The 17,927-nt window shown below is 36.2% G+C and overlaps 1 protein-coding gene across 1 annotated transcript in view; it reads right to left on the bottom strand.

Moving 5' to 3' along the window:
* Window positions 1–17,927, bottom strand: part of DNAJC15 (DnaJ heat shock protein family (Hsp40) member C15) — an 82,729-nt gene that overhangs the window by 18,615 nt on the left and 46,187 nt on the right. Inside the window, exons 5-6 of the mRNA XM_003270033.4 lie at window positions 9,767–9,843; window positions 2,553–2,623 (exon numbers count right to left, since the gene is read on the bottom strand). Coding sequence (XP_003270081.1) covers window positions 2,553–2,623; window positions 9,767–9,843 — 148 coding nt within the window. The remainder of the gene's footprint in view (window positions 1–2,552; window positions 2,624–9,766; window positions 9,844–17,927) is intronic.

The following is a 17,927-nucleotide window of genomic DNA, read 5'->3' as shown; positions in this document are numbered from 1 at the left end:
GACTCTTGGTGATCACCCCCCTTTTCTTTTTCTAAATATTTAGAACACATTTTTTAATGTAAAATACTGTAAGAAATTACAATATATTATTACCAGGACTTCAAATAAAAATTAGCTTATGAGAGTAATTAGAGAAAATCCATTCAACAGTATAATTACTTTGACTCGTTTTTAATCCCAATATTTAATTTAATTTTGACTTAAACACTCTAATAAAGAAGTGTGAGAATACTGTGTGTTTACTGAAAGGTGTGTAAGTGGGAAAAGGTTGAGAATCTCCCCACTGCAGGCAGGCAGATTTCATCTAAATGCAAGAAAGAACTTTCTAGTAGTTAGAGCTGTCCACCAGTAGAGCAAGCTGCCTTGTGAAACAGGAAGCTCTTAATCACTAAAAGTCTTGAAGGAGAGCTAATAGGACATTTTCCCGGAGACAGAGCAGAAAGCCCAGATTTAGGAGGCAGTATTGATTACATCAGTGCCTCTCAAGCTACAGCAAAGGTGTACTTTTTAAATAAACATTTCCAATCTGTAGTGGACCAATACTTTTACATAGTACAAAAGTATCACACATTTGGGTATCGTGGCGATGTTATAAAGCTTTCTCATACTTCCCCAAATACTCTTGGATTTTGCTTTCCAGAGGCAATGAGGCATTTTTGTTTAAAATCTGTTAGCTTCCCATTGAAAACAAAACAATCTTCCTTCTCAAAAGATAATTTTGAGATTTATGAGCTATCATCTCTCGACTCCATCAAAGAGAGAAGTTCCAACGTTCCTATCACTACACTTCTACTTAGAGCAGGAGTTCTTAACTGTGAGTATATGGATGGGTTTTAGGAGGTGCATGCGCTTTCTGAAACTCCAAATATTTATAAATTTTGGGTGAATGAGCAGTTATATGGACAAAAAAGTCCACAGTTGTCAATATATTCTCAGAGGGAACAATAATCCAAAAACATTAAAAGCATCTTTCTTAAGTTAAAAATCTGATCGGAACAGAAACATAGGGTACAGCCTCTACATTAATTGAATAGGCATAAAAGGTTACATGCAAACAAAAAGGACTTTAGAAATAAATCTTGTCATTTTGTAAATAATAAAACTCATATTTGGAGTTAAAGGAGTGTTCAAGGCCACAATGCTGGCTGGAAGGTAAAAGCCAAAGAAAAATGCTGATCCCTTGCTCTCAAGTCCATTCTTTCACACCCAGCTACCCCACACAGGGCCAGACTAAAGGATATTAGTGAGCCCACTATAGTCAACAATCTCATCTCGAATAAATATACCATCTCAAAATAAATCGTAATTCTTTAAACACTACTGGCTCATAAGATAGACAAACATTTTCTTTTTTACTACAACTATCTAAAAATACATATTGTTAGATAACATTTTAGAATTTGGTTCCTTGCCAACAGGCACAATCAACAACTTGTCAATCACCAGAAAGACAGACAGGAGTGCTTGACCCTACTGCAATCAATCAGAGAAGGGCATTCACTTGACCAGGAAGGAAGAGGGACTGTTTAGGAAACAGAGGGCTTCAAGGAGGCACTTCAACACATTTCTTTCTCAGCCAATTACTCTGAAAGCCCACAATGCAAAGTAAATTAGCTGAGCGAATCTTTCAGTAACTGTTGAAACTGTTTAGAAATTTTTAGCAAAATCTCTTTTCAAAGTTTATTTTCATGTTTATTCACACTCAAGAATAGTAAGTGCAAAACCAACAGAGATGATGCTTAGCGAAAAAAAACTTTTATAGTAAGTAATTAAGTGAGAAAGCTGAAAAAGAATGCCTTATTTTGGTACTGGTGAGGATGGAGAGGAATCCAAAATTTGTTTTTAATTTTTTTGAAATAATTAGGAAACTGAAAGTCTGTAAATAAGAATCCAAGAAACCCTTCACTTTCCTCCCCCACGCCCCTTTGACTTCTGAAATACAGTGTAGCTTTCTACTATCTGTTATTTTAAAGCAGAAACAGCAATGAACATATGGGCTTTCTCTCTCAAGCAGCTGTAGTGTAGTTAAAGTTATAATAATTGTCTTTCTGTAAGATAAGTTTACATGAAAAACCTGGCCAGTTAAAAACAAATGGCTCAGCCTCAGAGCCTTCCAGAATAAAATTAAGAAATTCAGAATCATCTATGACATATTACATTCACAGATTTGGAGGAAATCCTCTAACTCTTGTGCTTTTACATTGAAGGTTACATAAATACAATTCGTGATGCCCAAATCAGTTTATACAATCAAAGAGTCCATAACTCATGTTTTTGATTTTTCTTGATAAAAATGCTAGGCGCATCAGATGGGTTCAGGAAGTCATATATAAAAACCAGCAACTAAGTTCTTGAAAGCAGATAATATAAATCCACTACTTGTGTGAATCACTGAACTCCAATCTAAATGCTCATTTATGAGAAAAAAATCACAATACATGTGGCGCACAAACTTCCATCTCAACCATATATCATTTATAATGACTTTAATCTGAAAGGAATTCACAGCATATTTTGATATACATATTATGAAAAATAGGAATTCTACCTACCTTTATCTGGGTGATTCAAAATCATGACTCTCCTATGAGCTTTTCTAATCTTAGCCTTGCCAGCAGATGGGCTGTAAAAAGAAATTAAAGTGCTTATAATAAATAGCACCAAATGCAGATTATAAATTAAGGGTTTATATGGGTTTCAAGAAATTATACCTAATGAGAATTTCACCATCTTGTGGACAAATATGAAATTACAGCTTTCTACTTAATTCCACTAACCATCAAAATAAATCATTGATTCAATGTTGCATGTGTTTTTCTTCAGTCCTTTGTAATGCCAATCCTTATTCTCAATCAATTTAAAAAACAAAACAACATATAGGTTAGGGGAGTCAGCTTCTGCAGACAATACTGTAAGTATGAAAACTTATGCTTCTAAGTTATTTGGGAGGAAGGCGGTATATACGGTGTAGCAGACAAGTATTTGGATTCCAGAGGTATACTGCTGGACTTCCCCCTCGCCCCCCAAGAAGGAGGAGTCTTGCTCTGTTGCCCAGGCTGGAGTGCAGTGGCATGATCTCAGCTCACTGCAACCTCCACCTCCCAGGTTCAAGTGATTCTCCTGCCTCAGCCTCCCGAGTAGCTGGGATTACAGATGCACGCCACCACATCCGGCTGATTTTTGTATTTTAGTAGAGACAGGGTTTCATCATGTTGTCCAGGCTGGTCTCGAACTCCTGACCTCATGATCTGCCCATCTCAGCCTCCCAAAGTGCTAGGATTACAGGTGTAAGCCTCCACACCTGGCCCACGGCTGGATTTTAATCCTGGCATTGCCACTTAAGATTGGGTAAGCTTGATCAAATTTTTGTCCTCTTGGTGCTTCAGTTTCCTCACTGTAAAACAGGGCTAGAGCAACTATAGGGATTAAATGAGTTAATGCCTACAAAGTGTTAGAACAGTACCTGGAATGTAGCAAGGGCTTCATTATAGTTATCTTTTACCTTTACAGAGGATCTCAAAAACTCTTTATGTCTCATAGTTATTTAGCTTTGTGAAAAAAAACCCATGGGAAAAGCTTGGCTGTTAAAACCTATGCTGTAAACAAAAAATTAAAGAAGATAATTAAATCATCCTAAAATTATTTGGGTAAAACCCAATTTATCCAGTATTGGAAGTGTTGCTCATTAGTACATTTTCTAGGCAAGGAAAAAAAATTAACACTAACAACAACAAAATCCTACTACTGCTACTTAATGGCTATACTATCTTGTTTAAGCTACTTAACTTTTCTGAGTCTCAAATGGGGATGATAATAGTTGACTTAAACCACAGTGTAATTATTGTAAAGCTCAAAATAATTTAATTTGCATGGATGAACCACAACATAATAGCTAAAAGCATGTGCTTTTACAGTTAGTCAGAAATACGTTCAAATCCTTGATTCTACTACTTATTAGCTGTGAAAGTATGTCTTGCTTAAACTCAGTTGCAATTTTCTCATACGTAGCATACACGTAATAAAACCTACCCCCTAGGTTTATTTTAAAGATAAATTAGATAATGTAAGTAAAAAGATTTTACCATAACCTAGCACACATGAAAGTAAAGGATGCTTATGAGACTGTATTAGATATCTCCTGCATTTTGAAAATAAAGTGTAAATAACCTAACTTAACATTTCTTGGATGGCTCGCAGCATTCTGATTATTACCAATTAAACTCTCAAGGTCTGCAGATGTTTGCTTGTCCTACTAAATAGACCTAGAATGTTATTAAGTTCTATTTTGAACAGTGCCTCCCCTATGCGATCAGTTGTCAATCCTTGATTCTGCTGTTGTTCTAGTCTTTGGCAGTTCCTTGCCAGTTACTTGCTACCTCTAATCTGTGGGTAAGTGACAGATCACCAAGCACATTAAAATGCACTATTAATTGCTGAGTAAGCACATAAAATAGTCTTCCGTGAGTAAAATAAATTAAATATTTTCCTATAAGGACTTAAGAGTATTCCTCTTGGCTGTTTACCTATGTCTTTGAGGCAGCATTCTAAACTTACTTTTTGGCTTGTAGGTACCTCCCAGATAGACAATTAAACATTGTCTGGTTAAAAGACTACTGAATTTTGAGAAAGTAACTGTTAAACATCATACCAGAGGTATGAACACTATACTGTTTAATTGCCTATTAAGAAATAACATATTACACTGAAAAATTACAGTTCAATGATTTCGAGTTCTCTGGCTAATCTACATTTATCACCTCCTTTTTTTGCTACACAGGTGCTCTGTGGCACATCTTGCCTTTATTACTTATGTTTTCTAGCTGTTCTGTAAGTATTTGGCATGTCGTGTTAGGTAGATTCTAAATAACTTTAGGGCTGAAGCTATGATTTGTATCTTAAAATAGAAATTAGGATTGTAGGCCAGGCGCAGTAGCTCACGCCTGTAATCCCAGCACTTTGGGAGGCCGAGGCGGGCGGATCACAAGGTCAGGAGATTGAGACCATCCTGGCTAACATGGTGAAACCCTGTCTCTACTAAAACTACAAAAAATTAGCCAGGCGTGGTGGCGGGCGCCTGTGGTCCCAGCTACTCAGGAGGCTGAGGCAGGAGAATGGCATGATGAACCCAGGAGGCGGAGCTGGCAGTGAGCCAAGATTGGGCCACTGCACTCCAGCCTGGGCAACAGAGCAAGACTCCATCTCAAAAAAAAAAAAAAAGAAATTAAGATTGTATATAATACAAGTGCTTAATGCATTTTACATCACCCTCCAAAAATGACTGTAAAAAGGTAAACTCCTTAAAATAACAAATACTCCATATTAGTAAATACTAGTGTTATAAAGGATTACTATGCAAAGAATTTTAAAGTAAAAAAGGGGGAGCTTTAAAAACCTTATTTCATAAAGTTCACCACCATGTGGCCCTCTAAATAATGAAGATCAAAGTTCAGTAAAACCCAAATTTCATATATATATATACACACACACACACACATATATACACACACATATATGCATACACACATATATGTGTGTATATACATATATATATGTGTGTGTGTGTGTGTGTGTATATATATATATAGGAGAATGTTCTGCTGAACCATTGTATATTTTTTAGAAGATATATGGCAAGGTTCATTTTATACTAGATATTAAGTTTTAGTTGAGCACATAAAATCTGAAAATTACTCCATCAAAATTTCCTTGATAATTAATTACAGTGCTATGAAAATCAGTATACATAGTTTTGTACATAAAACTCCATAAAGCATTATGCACACTGAGGTCCACCAACCACTGAACTAAAGTAAACACAAGGAAGGAAAGTTCATATGCACAGTATGGCATTCAAAACACTCTGCCTTTAAGATAATAATGATCAGACTCCTAATGGTGAGCTCTGGAAATGAGACCTATTCTGCTTTGCTGGAAGTGTTTATTTCCTTTCAGTTATCATTATATTAAGTCTCTTAGACCTTAATACATTTTAATATTAATACATGTTTGTTGTTGTAAAGATTAAACAACATGAGAGAAGCCTAGTTTTTAAGCTTAGTATAAAAACTAAATGTAGCTATGATGATATACCTCCAGTATACACAACTTCACTCTGAAGCTGAAAATATAACTTTAAATATGATGTTACCTAGACCAGAGATTTCAAACAGCTCCCTAGAATGCATCTGGCTGGCAGTGGGGGTATGTGGAGTGGTGTTCTCGGACAGTGTGGCAAATGGAGCAGTTTTGGTTTCATCTTTTTTTTTTTTTTTTTTTTTTTTTACTACTGAGCTTTTGAGTAACATATAGTGATATGGTTTGGCTCTGTCTCCACCCAAATCTTATCTTGAATTATAGCTCCCATAATCCCCTCATGTCATAGGAGGGGAACCAGTGGGAGGTAACTGAATGATGGGGGCGGGTTTTCCTGTGCTGTTCTCATGATAGTGACTAAGTCTCACGAGATCTGATCGTTTTATAAAGGGCAATTCCCCTGCACATGCTCTCTTGCCTGCTGCCACTATGTAAAATGTGCCTTTGCTCCTCCTTTGCCTTCTGCCATGATTGAAGCCTCCCCAGCTATGTGGAACTGTGAGTCCATTAAACCTCTTTTTCCTTATAAATTACCCAGTCTTGGGTATTTCTTCATAGCAGCGTGAGAAAGGACTAATATAGTTTATAAACAGAGTTCCACAAAAGTTTTTAGAAAGCTTAAAAATCATAAAAGTGCCGGGTGTGGTGGCTTATGCCTGTAATTCCAGCACTTTGGGAGGCCGAGGCGGGCAGATCACAAGGCCAGAAGATCGAGACCATCCTGCTAACATGGTGAAACCCCGTCTCTACTAAAAACTCAAAAAATTAGCCAGGCGTGGTGGCGGGTGCCTGTAGTCCCAGCTACTTGGGAAGCTGAGGCACGAGAATGGTGTGAACCCTGGAGGCACAGCATGCAGTGAGCGGAGATTGCGCCACTGCACTCCGGCCTGGGCAACAGAGCAAGACTCCGTCTCAAAAAAAAAAAAAAAAAATCATAAATATGCATCATTTCAGATAATACACAATATTGTTGATAGGTAACTGTGATTTTACACAAAATGATGTATGGCAGGTCCCTGAATAATGTCATTTCCTTCAACATCCTTTCTTTATAACATTGATGAAAAAAATTGGTTTCACTATAGTCATTTTGTTTAAAGTCACAGTTTACAAGAACCCATGGGTGATATTAAGTGAGGACTTACTATACCAGGTATAAAAACAATGTTCCTGGGCAGCTTTGTAAAATAATTCAGGCTTTTTGTTATAGACATGAGTTATATTGCAGGGCACTATCCGCTTGCAAGGAAAAACATAAGGCAAAGACTCAAATATGCACTTCAATAAACCATTCTCATATGCAGTATGTCAGAATGTACACAATCATCTAGTACACATATCTTTAAAATAGGTTATCAAAAGGATCAGCTCCATATTGCCTTCACTTACCTGTTATATAGTCTACATAACTGATCACAGAAAATGGAACCATAGCAATATACTCATATCTTAAATTATCTTGTCATAATCAACATTGCCTGACTGAAAAGAAAGGGCTAGAGGAAAGCAGATAAGCTTTATTTACCTTTCCACTTAATGTGTTAGGACAAATATCTAGCTTCTGCATTCGTGACAGACATGGAAAGAAACAGCCAAATTTTTTTCAGCACCTGATATTTGGTAGGTATTATAAAAAGGTATCATCATATCATTTACATTATTCAACAAGGCAGAATATTATTACTCTCAATTCAAAAATGAAGAAGCCAAAGTATAGAAAAGCTAAAAACAAAACAAAACAAAAAAGCTTGATCAAGATCATACAGGGCAGTGCCTAAGCGACAGAATCAGGGTAAGAATCTGCTTTGCTTGGCTGACATTTGAGTAGTTAGTAAGTACCATGTGTTGCAGACATATGTTCACTGTGGCACTATTTACAATAGCAAAGATATGGAATCAACCTAAATGCTCACCAGTGGTAGAGAGGATAAAGAAAATGTGGTACATATACACCATGGAATACTATGCAGCCACAAAAAAAAATGAGATCATGGGCTTTGCAGGAACATGGATGAACTGGAAGCCATTATCCTCAGCAAACTAATGCAGAAACAGAAAACCAAATATCACATGTTCTCACTTATATGTGGGAGCTAAATAGTAAGAGGGGAAAAACAGACATTGAGGCCTACCTGAGGGTGGAGGGTAGGAGGTGAGAGAGAAGCAGAAAAAATAACTATTGGGTACTAGGCTTAGTACTTGGGTGACAAAATAATCTATACAACAAACCCCTGTGACATGAGTTTACCTTTACAATAAACCTGCACATGTAACCCTGAACCTAAAAGTTTAAAAAAGAAAAAACAAACTTCCAAAAAAAGAAGTTCACATATATTATATAATTTAATCTTCACGGCAACCTTATGCAGTTTAAAACTAATCTATTTTCTCTATTTTACAGACGATGAAACTGGGGGCACCCATTTAATAGGTGTTAAACTGGTATTTGTATGCAGATGTACTTGATACCGGAGTCTGTGCTCTTAATCACTGAATTTTCCAAGTGAATTTTATACAGCTTTCAGTTCTATGGGATAAAACTTTATAAATATATATCTTAAGAGAATGTAAAAATATAGTCAACTCCTGTCTGTTCTAACAATGTAAGTACCCTGCATAATATTAAAGGATATCCTCAAAAACCTTTGTACTTGGTTTTATAATGTGTTTCATACTCAGATTTCAAGATCATCAACAGGGTATTTTGGGATGCCAATAAAAGTTCAGGAAAAATAACAATGCCATTCTGGATGATATTAAGCAAGAAATAGTTGGCAGCATAGCTAACTTCCTAATCTGACTCTCATGCTTAAAATCATTTCCTATTTTCTATTGTCTGATAAGGAGAGATGAGATCTCTTAAATAAAGCACCAAGCTAAACTGGGCTCCTCCTCCCAACTCTTTTGTTTTTTCTGCTAGGTCATAACAAATAATAAAATGTTTTGGCTTTTAAAAAAAATCTTTAAATTTTAAAAAATTTATAAGATATCAAAAAATTTTTGTCATTACAGGACTTTATTATCTAATTTGCTTACTTGTGTTGATTATATCATCAGAAAATTTGTTGTACATGACATACTGTAACCAATTCGCACAAAAAGTTGACAGTAGGCTCTAAGGGAACATATGGTAAACAAATGAATATCATAGGGGAAAATATTCTTAACATTAAATGTTAAATGATATCACACAGCAATCATACAATATCATTTTCTCTCATATTGTCCAAAGTTAGACAATAAAAGGATACTAAGGTGAAACAAGCACAATAAATATGTTTGATGTCACACTGCAGAAGCAGAAAAGAACTATGAAACATATCCTGGATTATAATTAAAAATATGATATCAAGTTATAAAACTGAGTCCAGAGAGAATGTCACAAAAAAGGATATTTTGGTTAACTGAAACATTAGTATTCAAATATTATAGATCCTTGTTAAAGAATAAAGGTACTTCACAACTTTGCCTATTTTTTTGTTTTGTTTTGTTTTGTTTTTTAGGGGAGTGGGATAGTTTTAGATTTGAGGCTTTCAAATGTAAAAATTTGATATTTTCTCCTCTGCCACCTACTCATAATTTTAAATGAAAATATAACCTTATTGTAACATTTTCTCTTTTTTAAAGACAAGCTTGGCCACACAACAAAACAATACTTATGCTGCACACCTACCTTACACCTAAAATAAGACCAGCTTCTCGCCTACTCATTTTCTGTTCAAATCCTCCTTTATAGTAGGATGAAAAGCTCTGCATAGGAAAGAAAGAGCAAGAAATCATTAGTTCCACGTATGAGGTGGCATGACCTCAATCTCATCATGTAGCTGCAGTGAGAGTAATCCATTTTACTAGAAGTCAACTCAAAATTATGGGACAGGGGGAAGCACCAAACAATGAAACTTTTCAAGAAATTTTGACCAATATTAAGTCTTAAAAAATGTTAACTTTTTTTCACTTTAAAACAGATTAATTTTTCTACACCAAGATATGAGAGAAAGAACAAAACAGACTGGTAGAAGGAAAATGCTTGAAATTTTTCTAAGCTCTGTAGTACTTTTCGCATTGGATAACCTTGATGAAGTCATTTAATGTTGATACGGCAGACATCGTTTAGCCTATCACACTAGCCAACAGAGAATGGGGAGCAACTGATGAAGCAGGGAGTATGTCACACTAGCAGACAGGTAAGCCAAGAGAGGCTGGGAAGCTGGATTAAAAGGTTTCAATGCTGCTGGAGAGGCGTGAACAAGAAGAGGAGATATAATGGGAACCAGATTGTGGAAGGCCTTGTAAACAATGGAAGGAATTTAGAATTTTAAGTGGGAGGAGAAGCCAGACCACTGGAATAACAATCTAACTTCGATTTAATCTAACTGCCATGTAGAGAATAGAAACGTTCAAGAGTAGAAGCAGCAGACCAGTTCAGAAAACATAACAATAATCCAGACAACAGATAATGATGGTATGAACTAAGCTGGTAGCAGAGGAGGTGATAAAAATGGTTACATTCTGGATGTATACTGAAAACAGAACTAACATTTGCTTGATGGATTGAATTTGGGATATGAGAAAAAAAAAAAAATTAAGAATGACGTTGAGGACACCGTTATATGCTCACCAGATCCCCCATCAGGAGTGAAGGACTTACTCCTCAGACACTGGGGCTGTGGCTGGCTGATAGCTCCCAGCTGTCAGACACTTTAGGAATTGCCTTGCCTAAAGAAGTCAAGCTCATCCCACTTTGCAGGGCAGCCTGTATCTACTGACTGGTTGACATGGGATAGAAACATTGTATTTCTCTAGGGTTCAGTCCTTGGACTTCTTATATATACTCACTTCCTGGGTAATGTCATTTAATCCTATGACCCCTTGCCCCAACTTGGGATAACTACAATGAGTCATCCTTGCTTAGAGGTTATTGTGAGATTGGCTGAGGCTTTTGGTAGGACTGCACTGAAGCCTAACTTGTCCTTCCCTTTCTTTCTGGAGTTGTTTATGCTAAGAGCACTCTTTAATAAAGGTATAGCTTGCTAATCTTTATCTCACTCTGCTTTCCAGAGAACCCAAGCTGTGCAAATGACTTCAAGGTTTCTGGCCTAAACTGCCAAATTGCCATTTAATGACTTAGGAAAGGAGCAGCTGTTTATTTGTTGTGAATAACAGACATGAGGAGAATGATTTCGGATATATTAAGTTTGAAATGTCTTAAATATCCAAGTGGAGAATGTCTGACTTAACATCAGACTTTACATTTGAGAGTCATTAGTGTACAGACAGCATTTAAAGCCATGAGACTGAAGTGAGACGGTTTAAAAATGAGAAGTCCAAGGAGTCTTCCCTAAAGACTGCAACACTTAGTGATACAGAAATGGAGAGGAATCAGTAAAGGAGGCTGAGAAGGCCTAGCAGTAAAGGAGGAAATTAACTACAAGTCAAGAGTGAGGAAACGAAAAATGGTTTCAAAGTTTCTGATAGGTAAAGTAAAATGAGAGCCACAAACTGACCTCTGGATTTAGCAAAGAGGACATCAAAAACTGAGAAGAGCTACAGAAAGTGAGGTGAGTGTACAATTAGAGTGCATTTAAGACAGAATGGGAAGAAAGGAATGGAGACAGCAAGTAAAGACACTATTTTCAGTAGCTCTAAACAGAGAAACAGGATGTACAAACTTAGCTTTTAGGAGGAAACACACACATATATGATTACAGGCATAAACGTTTCTAAGCATGAAACCATTTCCTTACAAAAGTAGGGAAAAATAGGTATGCTTACATGAAATAAAATCTGAAAGCATATAACTTCAAAGTTATTTTTAGCTGGTGGGATTATAATCTTTTTCTTTTTTTTTAACTTCTAAATTTTCAACAATGAGCACAGGCTGTTTATACAATTAAAGAAAAAGAAGAATACTAAAAGAAACTAAGGAAATGACTAGGGCTTAAAAAATGGGTTCTAGGGAGTCAGATCTGGCCATTTATATAAGCTATACTCTTTGAACAGCTTGTTATAAATTTCCACTTGGTAATAAATAATTCCTGGTAATTAATTCATTCAATAAACACTTCAGGAACTGCTGTGTACCAGGCACTTTTCAAATGAGAGATCAGGGACTGTCCTTCATCACACAGATGCTAATCTATCAATGAATCAATACTGTGAGAATATAATATACTCTCCAAGTTTCAAGTAATTTATAATCCAGTAAAAAAACCAATAGTCCCCCACCCCTGACACAAGTTTTGAGGAGAGGAAGGATATCAAATTGGGTTAAGTACGCATATTAACTTGAACAAATTTTATATCTTTCTAAACATACATAGAGAGTATGCACATATATAAAGAGAGATTATAGAGAGAAATACAGATACATATAGAAATGGAAAGAAGTAAGGGGGCCGACTGTGGTGCCTCAACGCCTGTAATCCCAGCACTCTGGGAGGCTGAGGTGGGCGGATCACCTCAGGTCAGAGACCAGCCTGGCTAACAGGGTGAAACCCCATCTCTACTAAAGATAAAAAATTAGCTGGGTGTGGTTGGGCACGCCTGTAATCCCAGCTACTCTGGAGGCTGAGGCAGGAGAATCACTTGAACCTAGGAGGTGGAGGTTGCAGTGAGCTATGAGTGCACCAGTGCACTCCAGCCTGGGCAATGGAGACAGACTGTCTCAAAAAAACGAGGGACTTAGAGGAATAGGAGCTGGTTTTAAGGTTTCTTTCAGGAAACCAAAATTTTTACTAGATGCATGACTTACTCTCTAAATTAAAGGTAATTAATTGATTTAGTCATAACAAAATAGAAGTATCACCAAATATTTGTTCTTACTTTTGTTTTTAAATCATGCCTGAACTACTGCATAGAGTAATTCTTTATTCGGGAAAAAAATATTTCAATGAGTCTTTATTTACCTTAGGGAGCTCTAAAATTTGGAGCCAGCATAATAACAGATAAATTTATCATGTTTCATAAACTGTCATTCCCACGGTAGTCACAAAGCTCATTAATCTTAAAAGCAGGTATTGGTATCTGAGCAATTTTTTCACTTTCAGTTTTGCCCAGGTAGACATAGAGTTTCAGAAAAGGCTACCTAAAATCTAGTGTCGGGAAGAAGTTCATATAAACACTGATTTTATTACGAGTAAGTCAATCTATATATACATATAACCAACACAACCCTTCCAAAAGATCTAGACCATTTTGAGAATAGAGACTTAACATTTGGGGCTGTGTGCAGAAAAGTATACAAAGAGAAAACAAAAAATTGCTATGTTGCTCACTACTAAAATACATTCAACCCTCAGTATCTGTGGGTGACTGGTTCCAGGACCACTTGTACTAAAATCTGCACATACTCAGGCACCACGGTCAGCCCTACAGAAACTACAGATACAAAAAGTTGGCCTCAGTGTAGATGAGTTGCATCCCATGAATACTACATTTTTGATCTGCATTTCATTGCAGACATGGAGGGCTCATTGAGTTTATTTTTTAAAATCATGATTAAGTGGACCTGTGCAGTTCAAACCCAGGTTGTTCAAGGGTCAATCGTATTTACACATTTCTTCAGAGAAAATCATGCTTCCTAAACTTCTAGAAAATTTAGGTCTCACATAACTTTAAATAGAACACAACTGTTATCACAGTATTTTAATCTATTATTATGTTTGAATTAATATCTATGTCATGAGAAAGCACAAAATTGTAACTCTGTACTCCTCCCCACTAATAAAACTGAAAGGTCCTTTTAAGCTTGAAAATAATATACCCATATTGCATTATATTAGGACTTACAGATATAAGCCACTGCAGAACCATTTTCTGACAACACTGTGGTAGGTCAGAGAAAATGTTTAGATCCAAAAAATGAGATTACTGTAAGGAACAAGTATACCATCAAATAGATGGAGTAAATGGTCCTTTTTTTTCTAAAAACAGAAACACATCCTGGACCTTCAAATGATTATTTTGTACTATCCCATTCATAAAATATTGTAAATGACAGAAATCAAAATCATTTTCCTTCTAAAATTAGCACTAAATGCTGTAGTGCCATGTTAGATTATTTTGTGTCTCCTTTGCTAAGTTAAACCAAAGTCTTCATTAACTAATTCATTCACTCAATAGCTTGAAACACAAAAGTCCTCCAGGCAACTAGAGACGAACTTGATCATCCCATAGTTTTAAAAGAACACATTTATAATAAACTATAAACTTTATTATGTACAGTAATCTACTTGATTTAAAGCTAACAAAGGATGATTTTAATGAGTATATTTTTCCATAAATTCCACTTGATCATAAAACAAAATAAATGCAATTTAAAAAATTATATTCAAATAAAAGGACAGATTCACAAACAGAAAATTAAAAGCCTCAAAAAAAAAAAAAGATGAAGGATGGGTTTTCTCCCCCAGAAAAAAATTTAAGGGTAATTAGACATTGGCTGAGTCAATAATATACATTAATACATTAATAAAAAAAAAAAGCAAAAGGGCACTTGTTCAAAAGAGCAGATTGAATCATAAAGGTCTTTTGCTTTCCAAAGTGCCTTTGAAATGAGAAAAGACACTGTAAATTTTAAAACACCTTTAATAGGCCTAGAAAACAAGAAATGGGATAAATGGCAAACCAGAAAGTTTAAAGAAATCCTAGGTAAAATTTGCATGTACAGAAAAATCCCAGCAGCCTCAAAACACCAGAGAAAAAAAGAAACCCTTTTCAGGAAAACAAGAACACTAAATTCAGAGTCAACAACAATAAAAAATCAGCAAAACTTATTAAACCAGAACAATATAAACAGATCATTCCTACCCTACTCATATAGAGCATAAGAGGCCAGGCACTTGTCACTTTTGCCCTCAGGCTGAGAAAGAGAACCATATGCCTCTTTTTCTGATACGCATCTTATTTTGGGTGGTAGATACTAAGAGAACCAAAGAGGCATACCAGCAGATCCTATTTCAGAACCCAGAAGCCTAGGGAGGTGAGAAGCTATGCCAAGGAGTAAAATATACACAGTGCTCAACCTCTCCTGGACTCTCCAGGTACCAATCCTGCCTCTAGTCTCCTTGCTCTGAAAGACATGCCTGTTAACAAACCCACCTATGTTATTTACAGCACACTGTCAACACTCTCATTCAGTTAAGCTGTTGAAGCAACCCTACCAAACTGCTGAAGTCAGGAACATTACTTCTATTAGTCAATTTAGTCATCATAAATATGAATCAACAACCAAGGATCATTGGACATTTGAGCAAACCCAATATCATGGAGGAGAAAAAATGAACCAATATGAACACTTAACAACTGACTATAAGAAAAGGAGATAAATTAGGAAGCAGAAGAGAACTTGGCCAAATTCTAATTAATGGCTTTAGAAATATTCAAAAGGATACCACATTAATTAAAAAATGGGTTGCCAGAAAAAAGAAACAAGAAAGAATCCTTGGAAGTTAGAAAATTACTAACGTTGGCTGGGCACAGTGGCTCACGCCTATAATCCCAGCAATTTGGGAGGTTGAGGTGGGTGGAGGATCACTTAGGTCAGAAGCTCAAGACCCGCCTGGCCAACATGGTGAAACTCCATCTCCACTAAAAATACAAAAATTAGCTGGGCGTAGTGGCGAGCGCCTGTAATCCCAACTACTCAGGAAGCTGAGGTAGGAAAATCACTTGAACTCGGGAGGCAGAAGTTGCAGTGAGCCGAGATTGCGCAACCACACTACAGCCTAGGCTCTGTCTCAAAAAAAAAAAAAAAAAAAAAAAAATTACCGATGTGAAGAATTCGGTGGATAGACTGAATAACAGAATGGACATTGCTAAAGGCCAACCTGGTGATCTGGAAAATAAGCCATGAAAATATTGTAGAATGAAGAACAAAGAAAGATAAGGAGATGGAAAATAAGAGATAAAATGGTAAGAGACATAGAGGACAGACATCTTTTTATCAGTTCCAACATCTTTCTGTTCAGAGTTCCAGAAGCAGAAGAGACAATGAAAGGAAGAAATAATAAAAGAAAAAACTGTAAGAAAATCTTACAGAACTAAAGACCATTTTCAAATAAGTTAGGGCTCACTAAGAATTCTTATGAAATGCCAGAACATCAGTAAGAAAGAGAAAATCCTACAAATTTTCAGAGCTAAAAAAAAAGCCACCACCACCAAAACCTAAAATCCCAAAACCCAAACAACAAAAGAAAACAAAACAACAGGTTGTCTACAATCTCAGCAGAGATTTCTATACTTCTCTAATGTTGGCTCCACCAGATTTCAAGGAGCTAGCAGCTGATAATTAACAGTGAGAACAAAAGAAACAAACTGTTTAACAAAGCAGAAAAAACATTTACCATCCATGCATTCCATATAAGAAACTTATGCAAGGCACTATTTCAGCAAGATGAAAAAAAAGTATGAAAAAGAGAAAGATTGAAAAACAACATGTTAAAGCTTAGAGAAAGCAAATAAAGTTTAAAGAAACAATGAAAAGAAACCCCCATTGAAACTTGAGCCTTGGACAATCTTCTTTGAGTGACAGAGATTTAGTGACACACAATTACAGTTCCTGTCTTTTTAGTAACCCTACTTGGTTCAATAATTAATAATATTTACAAAATCAAAACACTGTATATACTGTGTTTATGAGGTGTGACATTGGGATTCATTAGTACCAAGAGAAAGTATGCACATACTTCATTTCTCAGTTTCCCTGGAATGATTCTATTTTTAAAATTGTTTAAAAGTACTTGCATCTTTACTGAGGTAAAAATATAATTATGATAATGATAAAGATATTCTAAGATGTTTTACTGCAAACTCTAAGAGTAGCACTTTGTGAAAAAGAAGCCAGATTTATTGAAAGCTAAGTTTCTTACCCTGAGCCCCACAAGGAGGGAAAAGGGGGTACACATCATCTCCCTTTAAGAAATGCAGGTGCCAGGCTCAGACTCTTTATATTAAATAGGACAAGTAAGGTTCCTCGGAGATGAGGGAGCAGGTCATATGAGCCACTGAAGAAAGGGTTACATGAGCATATCCATTACAATCTCTTGAATTACCCTGCCTTATCTGTGAGCCTCTACCAACTACTGAAGATTTTCTCATTTTCTTGCTCTCTCTTCCTTTACAATGTTAAATAATGTAGTTTTGCAAAGCTTGGTAATTTTCTATTTACAGCATACTGAAGATCACCATAACAGAAAAGAAACGATTTCTGAAATTCTCTCCATTTATTATTTATAAACATATGGAAAGATATAAATAGAATTCATTTAAAGAACTATGTTACTGTGTCCATTGCTACTACTCTATTTCAAGCCATCAGCATCTATCACCTGGACTATCTCAATATCTGCTTACTGGTTTCACAGCTTCTACTCTGGCTCTAGGTAGCAAGCAGAGTGATAACCTAAAATGCGAATCACATTGCCTCCATGCTCAAACCCTTCCAAGGGCTTTCTTTCAGGCTTAAGGTAAAATTTGAAGTTTTTTTTCATTGTCTATTAGGGCCTAAGGGATCTGGGCCCAAGCTACCACTATTCCCTTCATACACTCCTTTGGAGTTACTCTTGCTGCTAGACTCATTTGCACCTCAGGACCTTTGCAGTGATCCTACCACCTAGGAAGCTCTTACACCAGAGGCTTGTATGGCCTGCTCCCTTATCTTCTTGGAGAAACCTTACCTGGCCTATCTAAGGTAAAGATTCCTCATTGCTGTTACTATTTAGCCTCTTACCCTGATTTGGTTTTCTCAAAAACACTCGACACTTCTAGGTATTATATATCTTACTTCTCTTTTTTTTTAACTGTGTCTCTCCACTAACATGTAAGCTCCTAGAGGG

Source organism: Nomascus leucogenys, chromosome 5, assembly GCF_006542625.1.
Source record: "Nomascus leucogenys isolate Asia chromosome 5, Asia_NLE_v1, whole genome shotgun sequence".
NCBI lineage: Eukaryota > Metazoa > Chordata > Mammalia > Primates > Hylobatidae > Nomascus > Nomascus leucogenys.
The sequence above is the reverse complement of the archived record's forward strand: the minus strand, read 5'-3'. Positions and strand labels throughout refer to the sequence as shown.